A 21,500-nucleotide genomic window follows, 5' to 3' on the forward strand; every position below is an offset into this window, starting at 1 on the left:
ATATTTTTGGTTAGTGAATTAAAAAAGAGGTCAGCGGAAAGGGTTTGTATGTTTATAAGAAGGCGAAGGGTAAGATTGTCAGACGTCATTGCATCACTTTATGTAAATTTATGAAAGCTTTCCCAATTGAGAAAGAACCAAACACCCACCTTAAGCTTTTCCCAGTTTTCGTACCTTACACAAAATTTTCTGATACAATTAAATTCAGAAATAAATTTCAGTTTCTCCTTTACTTCCAATTTTTAACACATGAGCTCCATGAAGGCACAAAATGTTTGTTAATTAATAGGGATGGATAAAAATTAGCAATCAGTTAAAAATAGCAAAAATCATTAGTAACATCACTATTAACTTTAAACATTCTGTGAAACAATTCTGTAGTTCAGTCCAACTACAGGATGTCTTCAGATCAGTAAAATATTGTTGGATAGTATATAATAGTCTCAAATCCAGAACCAGAGACTTTCACACAATTCACAACAACCAGAATTTCACTGGGGCCACAATAAAAATCTAGTTTCACAATTTAATCAGTTATTTAAGCTCAATCATTTCAAGTTAATTCAGACCAACAATTTATGAACAAAACGATACAGAACAGATAAAAATAATCAAAATAACATGTGCTTTCTTTTTGTTCTTTGTTCAGGTGCCTTTCCAAATGACTGTAATATAACTGAAGAGTTAATTTCTACCGTTCAACAAAACCTTTGCAAAATTCTTACACAAAAGATGAAAGAGGGTGCAGCCACAACCAATAGCACCAGATCAGTCACATAAGCTTTTTAAAAAGACCATACATTGAAATCTTGCTGCCTTCCACATTAGAAAAGAGACAGAATCTCCCTTTCTGCTTCTTCATTCTATCATATATGTAATCTCTGTTCCTATTTTGTTTCCTTTTCTTTGCATGTTTCGGTCTTACTCTTGCTCTTCTCTTGTTTTGTCAACCTACGCCGTGCACTCCGGTCCATGTTCCAAACTCCAGATCATGATTTCATGTGGAAACCCCAATAAGCTATGGAATGCATTGCTTATTATGGTGTTGCATCATTGCACCTGTTTTTGCAAGCTCTACCAAACTACTCACTACCTTAAAAGCAGGATGCATGTGCGGCTCGGAAGCTTCTGAAGAGGGTGCCGAATATGTCATCTCTGACTGAATAACTGCACATGGGTGAGAAGATCGGCCCCTGCAGTTTTGCTGCCAGGAAGCGGGTCCAAACAAATCTGACAAGCATGCTACTGTTAATGCCCCTTATTACAGTAATAAAAACAAGAAATGCTGAAAATACTCAGCAGGTCTGGCAGCATCTGTGGAGAGAGAAGCAGAGTTAACGTTTCAGGTCAGTGACCCTTCTTCAGAACTAGCAAATATTAGAAATGTAAAAGGTTATAAGCAAGTAAAGAAGAGGTGGGGCAAGAGATAACAAAGGGAGAAGGTGTAAATAGGACAAGGTCACAGAATAACTGACCAGAAGTCCGTGGAGCAAAGGCAAACAATATGTTAATGGTGTGTTGAAAGACAAAGCATTAGTACAGATAGGGTGTTAACGGACTGTAAACTGAACTGCCGCAAGTACAAACATGAAAAAAAAACAGTGGGTAAGCAAACTGAACAAACTAAGATGAAATAAAATAAAATAAAATAAACAAAAAAAAACTTAAAAAGGAAAAAGAAAAAAATAACTAAAAATAAAAGTAAAATGGGGGGCCCGTCATGCTCTGAAATTATTGAACTCAATGTTCAGTCCGGCAGGCTGTAGTGTGCCTAATCCGTAAATGAGACGCTGTTCCTCGAGCTTGCGTTGATGTTCACTGGAACACTGCTGCAATCCCAGGACAGAGATGTGAGCATGACAGCAGGGGGGAGTGTTGAAATGGCAAGCAACCGGAAGCTCGGGATTCTGCTTGTGGACTGAGCAGAGGTGTTCCGTAAAGTAATCACCCAATCTGTGTTTGGTCTCCCCAATGTGGAGGAGACCACATTGTGAGCAGCGAATACAGTATACTACATAGAAAGTACAAGTAAATTGTTGCTTCACCTGAAAGGAGTGTTTGGGGCCTGGGATAGTGACAAGAGAGGAGGCAAATGGGCAGGTATTGCACCTCCTGCGATTGCAGGGAAAGGTGCCATGGGAAGGGGACGAGGTGGTGGAGGTAATGGAGGAGTGGACCAGGGTGTCACGGCCTGGTACTTTCTTAACACCTTGTGTTTGGCTGAGGTCCATTTTCTCTCGAAGATGAAAATAGAGAGTTTGAAGGCACTCTGGATATCACTATATGGAATGCAACACATTCTTATTAGGAGAGAGAACAGATGTTGGCAGCAAAATACCTAGCGATGGGATTAGCTAGAGCAGTTAAAAGGGTATTGGAGGTATAAGAGGCTTGAATGATTGTCAGAGTGCAAGGTAAGGATTCATGAAGATTTTTATTGTGTCCTGCAGGTGGAGGGCAATCTCTTTATGGGAAGAAGTTTTTGATGATCTCCTGTCAGAGGGCACATGTTCCTGGTTCACCTCCTCTCTCACCCAGGGAATCTCTATTGTGAGCAAGGGTTTGGTTTCCATCCTTCCTCTTCCTTTTCACTTTCTATGTTTGGAATACCCAATCCTTTGCAATGGCCACATTATGGAGGATACAGCAAGTTGCTACAGTTCTGCAAACTCGTGCTGGATGATGCTGCATGAATCTCTGTGACCTGGAAATTGGACGTAATAATTCAATGGTCTAGTTTACAATGATCTGGCTAGAGTCCAAGGTCAAGGCTAAGTCGGGTACCTCAGTCTCCCTTGAGCCATCATGTCAATTTGCCGTAGCTGAGCAGTCCAGGTTTCCTGTACTGACTAAGAGTAAACAGATCATGTCTACTCCCCAGGTCAAATGAATTGACATGCATAATGAGTTGACTAGCATCACTTATTATTTGCACATTGAGAGGATGAGGTTCATTCCTGTTAAGCAGGTGGATAGAATTTCTGACAGGATGTTTATTTACATTGGGTGGGGATCAGTAGCACCCAGCAATTTATGGGAATCTAGCCACTTGGAAGATGATGATGGCTGTCTTTCTATCTGTTGTGCTGGCTCCATGTGGGGACATGCCTGAAAAAAGCATCAATGACCTGTGCATTACACCGATGAGCAGCTGACTGGCTGATGTGATCAAGTGGCTGTGTGGATGCATTAAAACCACAGCTTTGCCGCTGACAGGAAGATCCAGGCCTATGTAAATACTAGTTGTTGTTGTTATACTGTCAGAAAATGGGGTCTTTTATAAAGGCCTAGGTGTCCACCCTGTGGTTGTTCTCTGCAGTGCCTCCAATTGACTATTTCTCTTGGATCTTAGCGACTGAAACAAAACCACAATACTCCAGGCTCAGTCTGACCAGGGCACTGTACAGAGGTAACATGGCATCTTCCAATCTTTTATACTCAACTGCCCTAGCGGTATAATTAAGCATTTTGCTGGTTTTATATATTGCTGCTTCACATTGATTTGTCATATTGGGCAGAATTTTAACTGCCAAGGGTGGTGGTGGCAGAGTGGGGGGAGGGGGGGGGGGGGGGTGGGGGGTGCGTGTGTGGGGGTTGGGTGGTGTGTTAGGGTGCAGATGGGAGGGTTAAAGCCCCGAAAAGTGATGTCTGGTCAGAAACCTGACATGATCCCTATTTCCAACTGTTTGGAAGTCATTTTTCCATCTTGGAGATCGCCTTGATCTCAACTTCCCTGCTGTCAGCCTTCACTGCAGCACGGGAGCAACTTATGCAGCAATAGCATGGACCGCTGATGAGGGGCAACAGGAGCAGCAACATCAACAACAGCAGCAGCAGCAGCAGCCACACTAATAGCTGCAGCACCAGCAGTAGCAACAACACCAAACAGCAGCTGCCTTCTCCACAGGCAAATGCAGCTCTACATGACAGTGGGAATGGCCACCGAACTCCAGCTCAAAGGAGGCGATGCTCCCAGCATGGGGTATACAGGTGAGCTTCCTCAACAGGATGGATCAACAGTACTGATTTCATTGTCCATATGTGGTCATATTTCTGACTTGTACAATTCACGTCTTTTTTAGCTCGTATCCCTTAGGTCATCGAACAGATAGACATCATGACGATACGGATGTCGTCCTTATCAATATACTGTTGCATTTCCTAACATTTCCAGACTTTCAAAGAGTGGCCAGTTATCTTTCATTACCCTTATCAACTGAAATACCTTCCTGGCAGTGAGGAAATTGAGAAACCTCTGCTTTCTGTACAGTTTACACGACATGGAGATCTCTACTAATTTTCATTGCAAAAGGCATTTATTGCTGTATTTCCACTTGTGTTGAATCAGCATTTGACATTCCTTTCTCACACTTCTCCACTGCTGTGCTAAAATCTGGCCTGGTGCTTCTGTGTGTCTTTCTGAAATGTGTTTTAAAAAAATATCTACATTGCACTAGGTAACTCTTTCATAAACCTATTAAATACCAATAAACATATTCGATTTAATAACCTATGTGCCTATGTTTATGGAGCAGCATTGAGAGCAGACATTTATTGTTCAACAACAGCTCCAGTCACCAAAGGCCCTTTTAAGAGGAGCAGGCTGTTTTTAAATCTTGGGAGCCATGAGCCAATTTCAAGGACAGGTAGCCTGCCTGGGATGAGGGTTTGCTTGTTGCCTAAAATGCACCTATTGGAATGGCACAGGGCACAAGTTGCATTGTAGTCCCCTCACATGCCCCATTCTCATCAGGGGTGTGGGATTAAAATTGGGGCTTATAATGAGAAATATTACATAAGTTTGATTGAAACAGCTGCTTTTACTTTCTCTATCCTTAATCTTGTGTACAGCTGGAACAGAACTAGTTAAATACAATGATTTATCTACATTATGGGAATGGTAGCATTTTGTTCATGTTACTGGATAAGTAATCCAGATTTCAGTAATGCCCCTCCAGATCCTTCTTCCCCTTCACTTCCCTCTGACCCCACCCCTTCTGATCTGATTCCTTGCTGTGTATTCACTATACCCTCTGACCTCCCCCTCTCTGACGCTGAACGTTCTGTACTCAAAGGTCTCAGTTTTATCCCCTTATGCCCCCACCTCAATGAATTTCGCGCTCGGTATGATGTTGAGCCCTTCTTCCGTCACCTCCGCCTCCGGGCTCACTTCTTTGACCAGGAGTCCTTCCCCCGATCAGCAGACCCATTCATCCGCCTCCAGCATTCTCCCTCTACCTGGACCCCTCCCCCTGGCCTCTTACCCACTCTTGATCTTTTAATTGAAAACTGTGGGTGCAACATTGGTCATCTCAATTTCTCTGCCCCCCTCACTCACTCTAACCTGTCCCCCTCTGAACTTGAGGTACTCCGTTCTCTCAGGTCTAACCCCGACATGGTCATCAAACCTGCAGACAAAGGTGGTGCTGTTGTTGTCCGGTGTACTGACCTCTACCTTGCAGAGGCTCAGCGCCAACTCTCAGACACTTCTTCCTACCTCCCTCTGGACCGTAACCCCACCACCGAACATCAAGCTACTGTCCACAGGACTGTCACTAACCTGATCTCCTCTGGAGATCTTCCCTCTACAGCTTCCAACCTCATAGTCCCGCAACCCCGGACAGCCCGCTTCTACCTCCTTTCCAAAATCCACAAACAGGACTGTCCTGGCAGACCCATTGTGTCAGCCTGCTCCTGCCCCACTGAACTTATTTCTTCCTATCTTGCCTCTATCTTTTCTCCGCTGGTCCAGTCTCTTCCCACCTACATCCGACACTTCTGACGCCCTACGTCATTTTGACAATTTCCAGTATCCTGGCCCCAACCGCCTCCTCTTCAATATGGACGACCAATCTCTCTACACCTCCATCCCCCACCAGGATGGTTTGAGGGCTCTCTGCTTCTTCCTTGAACAGAGGCCCAGCCAGTCCCCATTCACCACCGCCCTCCTCCGCCTGGCTGAACTTGTTCTCACATTGAACAACTTCTCCTTCAATTCCACTCACTTTCTTCAAGTAAAAGGTGTTGCAATGGGTACCCGCATGGGTCCTAGTTATGCCTGTCTTTTTGTGGGATATGTCGAACATTCCTTATTCCAGTCCTACTCAGGCCCCCTCCCCCAACGCTTTTTCCGGTACATTGATGACTGTATCGGTGCTGTTTCATTCACCCGCCCCGCACTGGAAAACTTTATCAACTTTGCTTCTAATTTCCACCCTTCTCTCACCTTTACATGGTCCAACTCCGACACTTCCCTTCCCTTCCTCGACTTCTCTGTCTCCATCTCTGGGGATAGGCTGTCTACTAATATCCATTATAAGCCCACTGACTCCCACAGCTACCTCGACTACACTTCATGGAAGGACTCCATTCCATTCTCCCAGTTTCTCCGTCTCCGACGCATCTGCTCTGATGATGCTACCTTCCATGATAGCACTTCTGATATGACTTCCTGTTTCCTCAACCGAGGATTCCCCCCCACTGTGGTTGACAGGGCCCTCAACCGTGTCCGACCCATTTCCCGCACCGCTACCCTCATCCCTTCCCCCTCCCTCCCAGAACCATGACAGGGTTCCCCTTGTCCTCACTTTCCACCCATCAGCCTCCATATCCAAAGGATCATCCTCCGCCATTTCCGCCACTTCCAGCGTGATGCCACTACCAAACGCGTCTTCCCCTCCCTTCCCCTGTCAGCATTCCGAAGGGATCGTTCCCTCCGTGACACCCTGGTCCACTCCTCCATTACCTCCACCACCTCGTCCCCTTCCCGTGGCACCTTTCCCTGCAATCGCAGGAGGTGCAATACCTGCCCATTTGCCTCCTCTCTCGTCACTATCCCAGGCCCCAAACACTCCTTTCAGGTGAAGCAGCAATTTACTTGTACTTCTTTCAATGTAGTATACTGTATTCGCTGCTCACAATGTGGTCTCCTCTACACTGGGGAGACCAAATGCAGACTGGGTGATCGCTTTGCGGAACACCACCGCTCAGTCCGCAAGCAGGACCCCGAGCTTCCGGTTGCTTGCCATTTCAACACTCCCCCCTGCTGTCATGCTCACATCTCTGTCCTGGGATTGCTGCAGTGTTCCAGTGAACATCAACGCAAGCTCAAGGAACAGCATCTCATTTACCGATTAGGCACACTACAGCCTGCTGGACTGAACATTGAGTTCAATAATTTCAGAGCATGACTGGCCCCCCATTTTACTTTTATTTTTAGTTATTTTTTCATTTTCCTTTTTTTAATATTTTTTTTTGTTTATTTTATTTCATCTTAGTTTGATCAGTTTGCTTGCCCACTGTTTTTTTTTTAATGTTTGTACTTGTGGCTGTTCAGTTTTCAGTCCGTTAACACCCTATCTGTACTAATGCTTTGTCTTTCAACACACTATTAGCATATTGTTTGCCTTTGCTCCACGACCTTCTGGTCAGCTATTCTGTGACCTTGTCCTATTTACACCTTCTCCTTTGTTATCTCTTGCCCCACCCTCGCTTTACTTGCTTATAACCTTTTACATTTCTAATATTTGCTAGTTCTGAAGAAGGGTCACTGACCTGAAACGTTAACTCTGCTTCTCTCTCCACAGATGCTGCCAGACCTGCTGAGTATTTCCAGCATTTCTTGTTTTTATTTAAGTAATCCAGAGGCTTGGACTAATGATCCGGATACATGAATTCAAATCCCCCCATGACAGCTGGGGAATTTTCAATTATTTAAATCAATCTGGAATGAAAAGCTGATATCAGTAATGGGGACCATGAAACTACCAAATGGTTGTATAAACCCATCTAGTTCACTCATGTCCTTCACACCCTGCCCAGTCAACCCTCCAAAGTCCTCTGCACTAACATCTGTCAACTTGTGCCAATATTGGGAGAGGTTTTCTTTTGATTTGTTTCATGGGATGTGGACATCGCTGGCTAGGCCAGCATTTGTTGCCCATCCCTAATTACCCTTGAGAAGGTGCTGGTGAGCTGTCTTCTTGAACTGCTGCAGTCCATCTGGTGCGGGTACACCCACAGTGATGTTAGGAAGGGAGTTCCAGCATTTATACCCAGCGACAGTGAAGGAATAGTGATATATTTCCAAGTCAGGGTGATGTGTGGCTTGGAGGGGAACTGGCAGATGGTGGTGTTCCCATGCATCTGCTGCCCTTGTCCTTCTAGGTGTAAGAAGTTGTGGGTTTAGAAGTTCCTGTCGAAAGAGGCTTGGCGAGTTGCTGCAGTGCATCTTATAGTGGTACACACCGCTGCCACTGTGTGTCAGTGGTGGAGGGAGTGCTGATCAAGTGGGCTGCTTTGTCCTGGATGGTGTTGAGCTTCCCGAGTGTTGTTGGAGCCGCACTTGTCCAGGCAAGTGGAGAGTATTCCATCATACTCCCGACTTGTACCTTGTAGGTGGTGGACAGGCTTTGGGGAGTCAGAAGGTGAGTTACTTGTCACAGAATTCCCAGCCTCTGACCTGCTTTTGTAGGCACAGTATTTATGTGGCTGGTCCAGTTAAGTTTCTGGCCAATACTAACCCCCAAAATGTTGATCGTGGGGGATTCAGTGATGGTAATGCCGTTGAATCTTAAGGGGAGATGGTTAGATTCTGTCTTGTTAGAGGTGGTCATTGCCTGCCACTTGTGTGGTGTCAATGTTGCTTACCACATATCAGCCCAAGCCTGAATGTTGTCCAGGTCTTGCTGCATATGGGCATGTACTGCCTCAGTAATCTGAGGAGTTGTAAATGGTACTGAACATCATACAATTATCAGTGAACATCCCCGCTTCTGACCTTATGATGGAGGAAAGGTCAGTGATGAAGCAGCTGAAGATGGTTGGGCTTAGGACACTCCTGCAGCAATGTCTTGGAGATGAGATGATTGGCCTCCAACAACCACAACCATCTTTCTTTGCGTTAGGTAGGACTCCAACCAGCGGAGAGTTTTCCCCCTGATTTCCATTGACTTCAATTTGGCTAGTTTAGTTGAGCAACAGCCTGACACAGTCATGCTCACTGAATCATACCTCAAATCCAACATCCCAAACTCCTCCATCAGCATCCTTGGTTATGTCCTGTCCCACCAGCAGGACAGATTCACCAGAGGTAGCGACACAGTGGTATGCAGTCTGAAGGGAGTAGCTCTGGGAGTGCTTAACATTGACTTCAGACCCCATGAAGTCTCAAGGCATCAGGTCAAATATGGGCAAAGAAACATCTTGCTGATTATCACCTACCATACCCCCCACCCTCTCAGCTGATGTATCAGTGGTCCTCCATGTTGAACACCACCTTGAAGAAGCACTGAGGGTAGCAAGGGCACAGAATGTACTCTGGGTGGAGGACTTCAAACTCCATCACCAAGAGTGACTTGGTAGTACCACTACTGACTGAGTTGGCCAAGTCCTGAAGGACATAGCTGGCAGACCGAGTCTGCAGCAGGTGGTGAGAGAACCAACAATAGGGAAAAACCTACTTCTCTTTGTCCTCACCAATCTACCTGTCACAGATTCATGACATTTTTGGTAGGAGAGACCACTGCATAGTCCTCGTGGTGACGAAGTCCCATCTTCACATTGAGGACAACCTCGATTGTGTTATATGGCACTACCATGGTGCTACATGGGATAGATTCAGAGCAGATCTAGCAATGCAAAACTGGGCATACATGAGGCGCTATTGTCCATCAGCAGCTGCTGAATTGTATTCAACCACAATCTGTAACCTCATGGCCTGGCATATCCCTCACTCGACCATTACCATCAAGCCAGGGGACTAAAATAAAAGCAAAATACTGTGGATGCTAGAAATCGGAAATAAAAACAGAAAGTGCTGGAAATACCCAGCAGGTCTGGCAGCATCTGTTTCTCGCTCTGTTTTTATTTAAGCCAGGGGACTAACCCTGGTTCAATGAAGAGTGCAGGAGAGCACGGCAGGAGCAGCACTAGGCCTACACAAAATTGAGGTGTCAGCCTGGTGAAGCTACGACACAGGACTACATGCATGCTAAACAGCAGAAGCAGCATGCAAGAGACAAAGCTAAGCGAATCCACAACCAATGGATCAGCAAACGCTATGGGCCTGGACAACATCCTGGCTTTAGTACTAAAGACTTGTGCTCCAGAGCTAGCTGCACCCTTAGCCAAGCCGTTCCAGCACAGTTACAACACTGGCATCTACCTAACAATGTGGAAAATTGCCTAGGTATGTCCTATCCACACAAAGCAGGACAAATTCAAATCTGTACAGCTCCAGCAACACTCAAGAAGCTCAATACCATCCAAGACAAAGCAGCCCTTTTGATTGGCATTCACTCCCTCCACCATCAGTACACAGTAGCAGCAGTATGTACCAACTAAAAGGTACACTGCAACAATTCGCCAAGGCTTCTTTGACAGCACCTTCCAAACTCACTGCCTCAACTATCATGAAGGACAAGGGCAGCAAATGAATGGAAACAGCACCAGTTGCAAGTTCCTCTCCAAATATTGGTATTGTGTAATGTGACAGGATTAATTAATGATCTCAGAGTAAAGGCACCTCTAAGTAGCAGCAACCACAATATAATTGAATTTTACATCAGTTTGAAAGAGAGAAGAATGAGTCTAAGACCAGTATTTTAAACTTAAATAAGGGCACTATGTGTGCATGAAAGCTGAGCTAACTGAAGTTACAAGGCTAGGAGATAGATCAATAGAGAAGCAGTGGCAGACATTCAAGGGGATATTTCAGAATATTCAGGATAAGTATATTCCTACTACAAAGAAAAATTCTAAGGGGAGTACCCACCATCCGTGGTTAACTAAAGAAGTTAAGGAAAGCATCAAACTTAAGGAAAAGGCATATAATTGCGCAAAGATGAGTGGCAGATCAGATGATTGGTCAGAATGTAAAGAATGGTAGAGAATGACTAAACGGTGAAACAGGAGAAAGAAATTAGAGTATGAGAGAAAGCTAGCCAGAAATGTAAAAATGGTTAGCAAGAGTTTCTACAGATATTTAAAAAGTGTCATGCAGACCCCCACCTTCCAAGAATGAGGCATAATAATTTTGTCATATGAACATTGATTTTAAACTGTTGCTGGAGTGAAAAAAGGGCTTGTTAAAAAGAAAATTCAGACACTTGGTTGGAAAAACACTTGCATACTAACAGACAGTGCTTGGAGAGCCAAATGACTATTCCCTGATCCAATTAACCCCAAATGGATTTTGATCACCAGACATTGAAGGTAAGGAAGAGCATTCCAGGCCGTCCTAAAATGATATAATCCACAGAGCCAGGACCGGTTAAACCAGCTGGTCACATGACAAACTGGCTAGTCCAGGTTTTTTGAACTAGCCACAGGACAATTTGAATTCAGAAGGCTGTTGAAAACTGCAGCTGGGGAAAGGAAGCCTCTCTCTCTCTCTCGCTTTCTCCCAAGCCACTAGACCCACGGAAGACACGTAAACCTCACGAGAGAAAAGATTCCGACCTCCAAACAAGTTGAAGTATGCACTGGGCCCCAACGAATTGCAAATCTGACCGGCAACCAAAGACTTCACAGCAAACTCATCTATTGCCTCAAACTTTTCCCCTTTATTCTTTTCTACTTTTCTGTCTCAATCTACGTGTGTGTTCACTGCATATGCATGCTGGCGTGGTCGTGTCCAATGATAACCGGATTAGAGTTTAAGCTTAGTAAACTTCTAGCTTTCTTGTTTAAAATCTAAGAAAACCTGTTTGAATTGATTTCTTTGCTTTACAATTGAAAAGCGGTGAACAAGGATTTACTCAAGGAGGAGCTAAAACATGTTTTTTTTTCAAAATTAAACCTGTTACAGTGAAACCAGGCAAAGGCTGGGAGGGAACCACTAGACCCCTCTCACCTGGTCATAACAAAATGAAAAGAGTAAATAAAGTGAGTGTTGCTCCTCTAGAGAGTGAGAATGGGGAGTTAATAATAGCTAATAAGGAAATAGCAGATGAAATGAACAACCTTTACCACCTAGAAGGACAAGGGCAGCAGACGGATGGGAACACCACCACCTGCAAGTTCCCCTCCAAGTCACACACCATTTTGACTTGGAAATATATCACTGTTCCTTCACTGGGTCAAAATCCCGTAACTTCCTACCTAACAGCACTACAGGTGTACGTACACCTAATGCAGCACATTAAGGAGGCAGATTAGTGCAATCTTCTCAAGGCCAATTAGGGATGGGCAATAAATGCTGGCCTAGCCAGCGATGCCTAAATCCCATGAGTGAATTAAAAAAAAAATTGGTGAGCTGTGAAAATAACATTTTCATGATATGTGTCAATTAAGCAACTGTGCAAGCTGGCAGGCAAAATCGTCACAGCAACTTGCCCACGGTGATCCTGCTGCCTTATCATGGTAATACTGTGCCCCCATGTCAGGAGGAGAGAAAGTCAGCTTGGTTTTTCACACCATATTGCTATCCCTTAATTCCTGCTTAAAAGTATATAGGCTAGAAATCTGATGGCATTGCGCCCATTTTTTCAGGTACAAATGAGCACGTAAGTATTCAGAATGACAAGCCTATAATTGCACTCATTACAAGTTGGAAATACATCATCAACAAACGGGAGCAGGCAGCTCCATCAGCATCCATGCTGCATGCCAGAGCTGTTTAATACAATGAACAAAACATTCAAATTCAGGGCCAGTTCTTGTCATAGGACCTTTTTCTGATATTGGTCTTACCCAGGGCTGACTGTCCTTGTGCTCAGGAATCCAGGAAGGCAAAATAAGTAGACAAATACTGTTTCAAATTGTGAATAATACAGTTCTGATCATTTCTCTTTAAAATAACAGGCAAATTTAGAGCCTGATATATTTAATAGGGGCATATTTAATACATATTTAAGGTTTTGTTGCTAAGTTTATAATGCAATTCCTTTAGTTTTCTAAGTTTATTGTAGCTCCACCTATGATCTCTGATGCAACAAAGAAGAACTCTACATAAGGTTGTGCATCATTCTGTTAACTAGCTAATTTTCAGAGTCCGTGTGACTGAATTTACTGCAACATTGCTTATCATGGACAACGGGAACCAGTCATGTGTTTTTGCTGATGACATTAATTCATCCTACAATCCACCCATAATTATTATAACGTTTATCCTGGGATTCATTGGAAATGCGATTGCTTTATGGGTCTTTTGTTTTCATATAAAACTCTGGAAACCAAACACGGTTTATTTATTGAATCTGGCGATTGCAGACACTCTGTTAATCTGCTGTTTACCATTTCGAGCAGATTACTTTGTACGGGAGAAGAACTGGATTTTTGGTGATGTTCCCTGTCGTCTGAAGGTATTTTTGATTTCCTTAAACCGGGTGGGGAGCATCATGTTCCTTACATTTATAGCAATTGATCGTTATTTTAAAGTGGTTCATCCTCACCATCAAGTAAACAAGATATCTACAAATAGTTCAATGAAGATAGCAAGCATCTTGTGGATTCTAGCAGTGTCATTGTCTGTGCACCTTTTAATAGAACCTCACACGTTCAAGCACAAAAATGTGACATTCTGTGAGCCTTTTGGCATATATGATCCTCTCCATCCTTTGACAATTTGGACCGAGACTGTTTTTATTCTTTTCAAGTTTGCATTCCCAGCTTCGATTATCCTGTTCTCCACCTCCAGCATCATCTGGAAGTTAAAGCAGATGGAAACGGAATCGAGGGGGAAATATAAACGAGCAGGAAAGCTTGTGATAGCTGTGGCAGCAGTTTTTGTATTTTGTTTCTTGCCCACAAACATTGCTGCAGTCTTTGTTTTAATTACAAAGACAAGAGGCATTAAAGACTGCAAGTCAACTGGAACAGCTGTTCATTTATTTTACAATACACTATTTATAACATATCTGAACAGTGTGTTCGATCCAGTTATTTACTACTTTTCAAGTTCGACATTTAAAAATGCTTTGATGAAAGCTCTTGTTCCCCTCAATTTAAACTGTTTCAGCTCAGCAGCAGGTCAAGGAATGCAAGCAAGCGAACCCGGAGGAGAAGAGCATTCAGTCAGCAGCTAAAAGGTCACCAGACTGAAATATCAAGTGGTCCTGGTCTGAGTCAACAATGAATGTATGGCTTCGCTGTTAATTGTCAGCTTGTATAAAGTATAGCCTATGAATAAGTGCAAAATGTTGGAATTATGCGAATTTGTGACATTTTAAAATCAGTCAATCAGTTTGTAAGGAATACGTGCTGAAATAAGCAGTGTGTTAGATCCAGTTATTTACTACTTTTCCAGTTCGACATTTAAAGATCATCAACAGGTCAAGGAATGCAACCAAGAGAACGCAGAAGAGATCTGCTTATGAATAATCATCTAACAAGGACACCGAACTGTAATACCAGTGACCAATTCCAGCCTGAATCTGCAGTGTGAACTAAATGCTCACCACCAGATTGCGAAATGAACGTACAGCCTGTGAATAATTGCACAATCTTGGAATAATACGAATTTGTAACATTTTGTAATCAGGCAATCTGTTTCTAATGAATATGAAATAAATTGTAATTTGCTATGTTAAATTATACACCTGGGGGGAAAAAAACGATTTATGTTCTTTAAAGTATGGGGTTTAAAAATTGGGATGAGTCATGACATTTGTAAAATTCTCCCCACCCGATTCCACCCAACCATGATGGATTTCTCACATGGCTCGAGCTTAGCCTCCAGCCAAACTGGTTCAGCATAATACACTGACACCTGCCGGACAAAGTGAAAAATTGTTCAGGTATGTCCAATTCATAAAAAGCAAGACAAATCCAATCTAGTCAATCACCACCCCATCAGGCTAGTCTCGATCATCAACAAATTGATGAAAGTTTCCATTGACAGCGCTATCAAGCAACACTTAATAGTAACCTACACACCCATGCTAAATTTTGATTCCACCAGACCATTTGGTTCCAGAACTCCTTACAGCTTTGGTCCAAACATAGGCAAAAGAATGGAATTCCAGAGGTGAACTGGGAATGACTGCCCTTGACATCCAGGCAGTATTTGACTGGGCATGGTGCCAAGGATTCCTGGTAAAACTGAAATCAATAAGGATCATGGGGGAAAAATCTCCATTGGCTTATGTCATACCTAACACAAAGGAAGATGGTTGTGGTTGTTGGAGGCCAATATCTCAGCCCCAGGACATTCCAGCAGAGGTTCTTGAGGATAGTGTCCTAAGCCTAACCATCTTCAGCTATATCTTTATTGACTTTAAGGTCAGAAATGGGGATGTTTGCTGATTGCACAGTGTTCACTTCCATTCGCATAATTCAATGAGCATTAAGGTAAACCTAATGAGCAGTAATGCTGTGGAGGACGAGTTGCTGGAGTGTGTTAGGGATGATTTTCCAGAGCAGTATGTTGAGGAACCAACTAGAGAACAGGCTATTTTAGATCTAGTATTATGCAATGAGAAAGGGCTAATTAATAATCTTGTTGTAAAAGAACCTTTCGGGATGAGTAACCACAATACGATAGAATTTTACCTTATGTTTGAAAGTGAAGTTGTTCAATCTGAAGCCAGGGTGTTAAATTTGAAGAAAGTAAATTATGAAGGTATGAGGGCCAGATTGGCTGTGGTGGATTGGGAAAATACATTAAAAGGTATGGCAGTACATAGGCAATGGATAGTCTTTAAAGAAATATTACATGGTTTACAGCAACTATACATTCCTTCAAGGCACAAAAACCCCAAAAGTAAAGGCAGTCAACCATGGATAACAAAGGAAGTTAAGGATTGTATACAATTAAAAGAAAAGGCCTATAAAGTTGCCAGAAATAGTAGTAAACCTGAGGATTGGGAGGATTTTAGAATACAGCAAAGGAGAACCAAGAAACTGATAAAGAAAGGGAGAATCGAATATGAGTGTAAGCTAGCAAAAAATATAAAAATGGACTGTAAAAGCTTCTATAGGTACGTACAAAGAAAATGTTTGGCTAAGACAAATATAGGTCCATTACAGGCAGAGTCAGGAGAAGTTGTAATGGGGAATAGAGAAATGGCAGAGAAGCTAAATGATTACTTTGTGTCTGTCTTCACTGAGGAAAATACAAGAAATCTCCCAGAATTAGAAATCCAAGGAATTAGGGAGAATGAGGAATTGAAGGAAATTAGGATTAGTAAGAAAGTCATATTGGAGGGATTAATGGGGCTGTAGATTGATAAGTTCCCAGGACCTGATATTCTACATCCCAGAGTGTTGAAAGAGGTAGCTATGGAGATAGTGGATGCATTGGTGATCATTTTCCAAAATTCTATAGATTCTGGAGTGGTTCCTGCAGATTGGAAGGTCACAAATGATACCCCACTATTTAAGAAGGGAGGGAGAGAGAAAACAGGGAATTAAAGACCTGTTAGCCTTACATCAGTCATTGGGAAAATGCCAAAATCTATTCTAAAGGATGTAATAAATGGAGACTTGGATAATAATGATCAGATTGGGCATAATCATCATGGATTTATGAATGGGAAATCATGTTTGATGAACCTGTTGGAGTTTTTTAAGGACGTTACTAGCAGAATTGATAAAGGGGAGTCGGTGGATGTGGTATTCTTGGATTTTCAGAAGGCTTTTGATAAAGTCCCCCACAGGAGGTTGGTTAGCAAAATTAAAACACATGGGATAGGAGGTAATATACTGGCATGGATTAAGGATTGATTAACAAGCAGAAAGCAGAGAGTAGCATTGGCAGGCTGTGCCTAGTGGGGTACAACAGGGATCTGTGCTTGGGCCCCAGCTGTTTACAATATATATCAACGATTTGGATGTGGGGACCAAATGTAGTATTTCTTAGTTCGCGGATGACACAAAACTAGGTGGGAATGTATGTTGTGAGGAAGATGCAAAGCGGCTTCAATGGGATTTGGACAGATTTAGTGAGTGGGCAAGAAGGTGGCACATGGAATATAATGTGGAAAAATGTAGGGTTATCCACTTTGATAGGAGGAATAGATGAGCAGAGTATTACTTAAATGGTAAGAGATTAGAAAGTGTAGATGTACAAAGGGACCTGGGTGTCCCTGTCAATAAGTCACTGAAAGCTAACATGTAGGTGTAGCAAGCAATTAAGAAGGCTAATGGTATGTTAGCCTTTATCGCAAGAGGATTTGAGTACAGGAGTAGTGAAATCTTGCTTCAATTGAATAGAGCATTGGTTAGAGTGCACCTGGAGTACTGTGTGCAGTTTTGGTCCTCTTACCTTAGGAAGGATATTATTGCCATAGAGGGAGTGCAACGAAGGTTCACCAGACTTATTCCCAGGATGACGGAACTGTCCTATGAAGAGAGATTGGGGAAAGTGGGCCTATATTATCTAGAGTTTTGAAGAATGAGAGGTGATCTCATTGAAATGTACAAAATACTTAAAGGAATAGACAGGGGAGATTCAGCTAAGATGTTTCCCCTGGTTGGGGATTCTAGAACCAGGGGACACAATTTCAAAATAAGGAGGAAGCCACTTAGGACAGAGATGAGGAGAAATTTCTTTGCTCAGAGGGTTGTGAATCTTTGGAATTCTCTACCCCAGGGGGCTGTGGAAGCTCAGTCGTTGAGTATGTTTGAAGCAGAGATTGACAGATTTCTAAATACAAATGACATAAGGGGATATGAAGATTGTGCGGGAAAAAGACATTGAAGTGGAAGATCAGCCATGATCATATTGAATAGTAGGGCAGGTTCGATGAGCTGAATGGCCTACTCCTGTTCCTATTTTCCTATGTTCCTATGAAACTGTCTGTGCCCACATACAGCAAGATCAGGAATACATTTAGGCTTGGACTGATAAGTGGCAGGTAACTTTCATGCCACACAGGTGCCAGGATAATATCCGTCTTCAACAAGTCTGACCATCACCTCTTGATATTCCTTGGCATTACAATCACTGAATCCACCACCATCAGCAACCCGAGGATCACTATTGACCAGAAACCTAACTGAACCAGCCATTTAAATATGGATACAAGAGCAGGTCAGAGGCTGGGTATGGTGTGGTGAGTGACTCATCTCCTGCCTTCCCAAAGCTTTTCCATTACTCACAAGGCACAAGTCAGGAGTGTGATGGAAAACTCGCCTGGACGAGTACAGCTCTAACAACATTCAAAAAGCTTGACACCATCCAGTTCAAAGCAGTCTGCTTGATCAGCACCTCATTCACCACCTCAAAAATTCACTCGCTCCAGCAGCAATGCAACGTGGCAGCAGTATGTACCATTTACAGGATGCACTGCAGAAACTCGCCAAGGATTCTTCAATAGGACCTTCCAAACCTGCGATCTCCACCATCTGGAAAGGACAAGGGCACCAGGCACATGGGGACACCACTACCTGAAATTTTCCTCCAAGTCATGCATCATCCTGACTTGGACATATATCACCATTACTTCATTGGCACTGGGTCAAAATCCTAACAACAGCACTGTGAAAATACTTTCACCATGTGGACTGCAGCAGTTCAAGATGGTAGCTCATCACCACCTTTCAGAAGGACACTTAAGTTGGTCAATAAATGCTGGCCTTGCCCATGAAGCACATATCCACAAATAATGAAAATATAATAGTTTAAAAATGTTCCATTGCTGGAAGCAATGTGGTTTGCTGAAATAATAATATATTCCAAAGTATTAACAATGGCCACAAAAATACAGCGAAATAGAAACAAGGAAGGTAACTAAAATAGAAAACAATAAGATGTAGAATAAAGAGGAAGTAAGATGTAATTTTTTTTGTGTACTCTATTGAGATAAGTGGAAGTCAGATGGTGATGCAAGTCCTGTGGTATATATGATTTAGAGATCTGTGGTCAAAACATAACATAGTTTTACCAGATGCTTGGGACACTCAGCTGGGTTCATCGCCCATATAGAATAGAATCATAGAATCGATACAGCACAGAACGAAGCTATTTCGCCCATTGTGTCTGTGCCAGCTCTCTGCAACAGCAACTCGGCTAGTCCTACTACCCCACCTTTTCCCCGTAGCCCTGCAAATTCCCTTTTGAAAGCCATGGTTGAATTTGCCTCCACCAGACTCTCAGGCAGTGTATTCCAAATCCTAATCACTTAGTGCATAAAAAAGTTTTTCCTCATGTTGTCTTTCCTTCTTTTGCCTCAAATTGTCCTCTGATTCCCAACCCTTCCGCCAATGGGAAGGATTCTACCTTTCTACTCTGTCCAGACCCTTCATGATTTTAAACACCTCTTTCACATTTTTCTCAACTTGCTCTTCTGTAAGAAGAATAGCCTCCAGCTTCTCCAGTCTATCCACCTAACTGAAGTCCATCATCCATGGAACCATTCTTGGGCACCATAACATCCTTGCTTTTGTATTCTGTGCACCTATGTATAAAGCCCAGTATCCCATATGCCTTTTTAACCACTTTCTCAATCTGCCCTTCCGCCTTCAATGATTTGTTGCACATGTACCCTCTGATCCTGCATCCTTTTTACAATTATATGGTCACACTTCTGACCTTCACAATTCACTTAAATCAAGAAGTTTTAGTTTGTATATTCAGGGCCATTGTGCTAAACTTTGTTGGGAAGCTTATGATCCTTAGGTCACATTCAAACATAGGGACCTCAACCTTAGCAATAAAGTTGTCATACGTTTAGACAAAGGTTAACAAAGTAGCATGTCTCTTACGGGCAGCTGGTAAAGTAAGACACTGCTGCTTTTTGTATAGTTTAATCAAAATTTTTAATCTCTTCCAATCTTGAGGTTTTTTTTTTATAAACTTCTTGCTGTGTACACATTGGAGTCCATTCAGCATTTGACATTCCTTTCTCACACTTCTTCCCTGTTGTGCTAATAGCTTGTCTGGTACATCTGCATGTCTTTCTGAAGTGTGCTTTAAACAAATAACCGTACAGTCCTGTAGCTCAATATTATATTAAAAAAAGCATTCAATGCCAACAAGCTTATTCTATTTACTAATCTAGGTGCCTATTGTAAGCATATCAATATGGTTTGACATTATTTTTATTGTAAACAAAGACAGAACAATAACAAGGGGTGACCTTGTTTTAGGAGCTGTCAATCTCTGAGGAGGTAGGTAAAGAGTGGGGAGCAAGTCATGGCTGCCCCAGGGCATCACCCCAGTCCCATAAGAGCAAATGGGGAGCCGGCACTTCGTAAGGAGGTTGTGTCGTTGCTGCGCAGGTGGCAGGGAGAGCGGGCACGCAGCGCTCGGGCATTGAATGGGGTCATCACCAAAGACCTTACAGCACTGGCCGCCATGCCCTGCCAGTCACCATCGAAGTCACTGTGGCCTTGAACTTCTTCTCTTCTAGCTGCTTCCTAGAATCAGCTGTGGAACTTGGTGGCATCATGTAAACGGCTGCACACCATTGCATTTCACAGGTCACTGATGCCCTCATTGCCAGAGTTGGACAGTACATTTATTTCGCAACAGAAAAGGCCTCACAGAGACTGAGGGCATTGGGTTTTGCCTCCATCGCTGGATTCCCCCAGGTGCAGGGCATCATCAGTTGTGCCCATGTGGCCATCAAGTTACCCGGTGACCGGCTAGTGAGACCCATCAACAGGAAGGGCTTCTACTCCCTCAATGTCCAAACTGTCTACAACCACAACAAGAGTTTCCTCCATGTGTGCACTCGCTTTCCTGGCATCCTCTGCCAGTCCAGGCTGCTTCAGGTCTTCACCCCAACCTCCAAAGTCCACGAATGATCCTAGGAGACAACGGAAAACCCTTGAAGACATGGCTACTGTCCCCTTTATGGGAGAGCCAGGCAGAGGCACAGAGGTGATACAACCAATGCCATCTGCTCACTAGAACAACCATTGAGTAGGCTATCAGGTTTCTGAAGATGTGATTCCGGTGCCTGGATCAAATGTCATAGAAGTTTGTGGTACTAAGCGATACTAAGTTGAAATTGACGGAGAAGTGAGCCGGGGTCTTGTAGATCACATGATCCTAGCGTGGAATGATCCAAAACTTGAGCATGACCTACTTGATAGCGAGCTTTTGCCAGAGTGTGAACTAGTTCAGACTTCGGTGTCTAAAATACCAGTTTCAGAAGGAACAAGATCTTCTGTAAGTCCTGACTGAAACCAGACAGTCAAAAACCTGACTCTACACCAAAACCTGTGAGACTATCAGGAAGACTTCGTAAACCAGTTGTTAGACTTAGAGTCATAGTGTCATTTAGAGCATAGAAGGAGACCATTCAGCCCATCGAGTCCATGCCAGCTCTCCGTGGAGGAATCCAGTCAGTTCCACTCTCCCCCTCGATAATAGTAGCCCTGCAAGTTTATTTCTTTCAAATGCCCATCCAATTTTATTTTGAAATCATTGATTATCTCCATTTCCTTCATGGGCAGTTAGCGCCAGGTCATTGCATTAAAAAGTTCTCCCTCACATTTCCCCCTGCACTAAGTGCTGCTAGAGTGACAGTGTGTGAAGAAGGGAATTTAGTGAGTGACGGAGTTTGGTGAACAGGGGAACTATAAATTAATTAAGAAAAATACATTTAATT

At 43.1% G+C, this 21,500-nt stretch overlaps 1 protein-coding gene across 1 annotated transcript; it reads left to right on the plus strand.

The window, feature by feature from the left end:
• Nucleotides 1-12,972: 12,972 nt before the first annotated feature.
• On the plus strand, nucleotides 12,973-14,519 carry LOC137382989 (hydroxycarboxylic acid receptor 3-like). The gene is made up of 2 exons (XM_068055573.1): nucleotides 12,973-14,079; nucleotides 14,249-14,519. Exon 1 carries the CDS (start codon nucleotides 13,029-13,031, stop codon nucleotides 14,025-14,027), a length of 999 nt encoding a protein of 332 aa, XP_067911674.1. The 5' UTR covers nucleotides 12,973-13,028; the 3' UTR covers nucleotides 14,028-14,079; nucleotides 14,249-14,519.
• Nucleotides 14,520-21,500: the final 6,981 nt, after the last annotated feature.

This window comes from Heterodontus francisci, chromosome 23 (assembly GCF_036365525.1).
Source record: "Heterodontus francisci isolate sHetFra1 chromosome 23, sHetFra1.hap1, whole genome shotgun sequence".
Taxonomy (NCBI): domain Eukaryota; kingdom Metazoa; phylum Chordata; class Chondrichthyes; order Heterodontiformes; family Heterodontidae; genus Heterodontus; species Heterodontus francisci.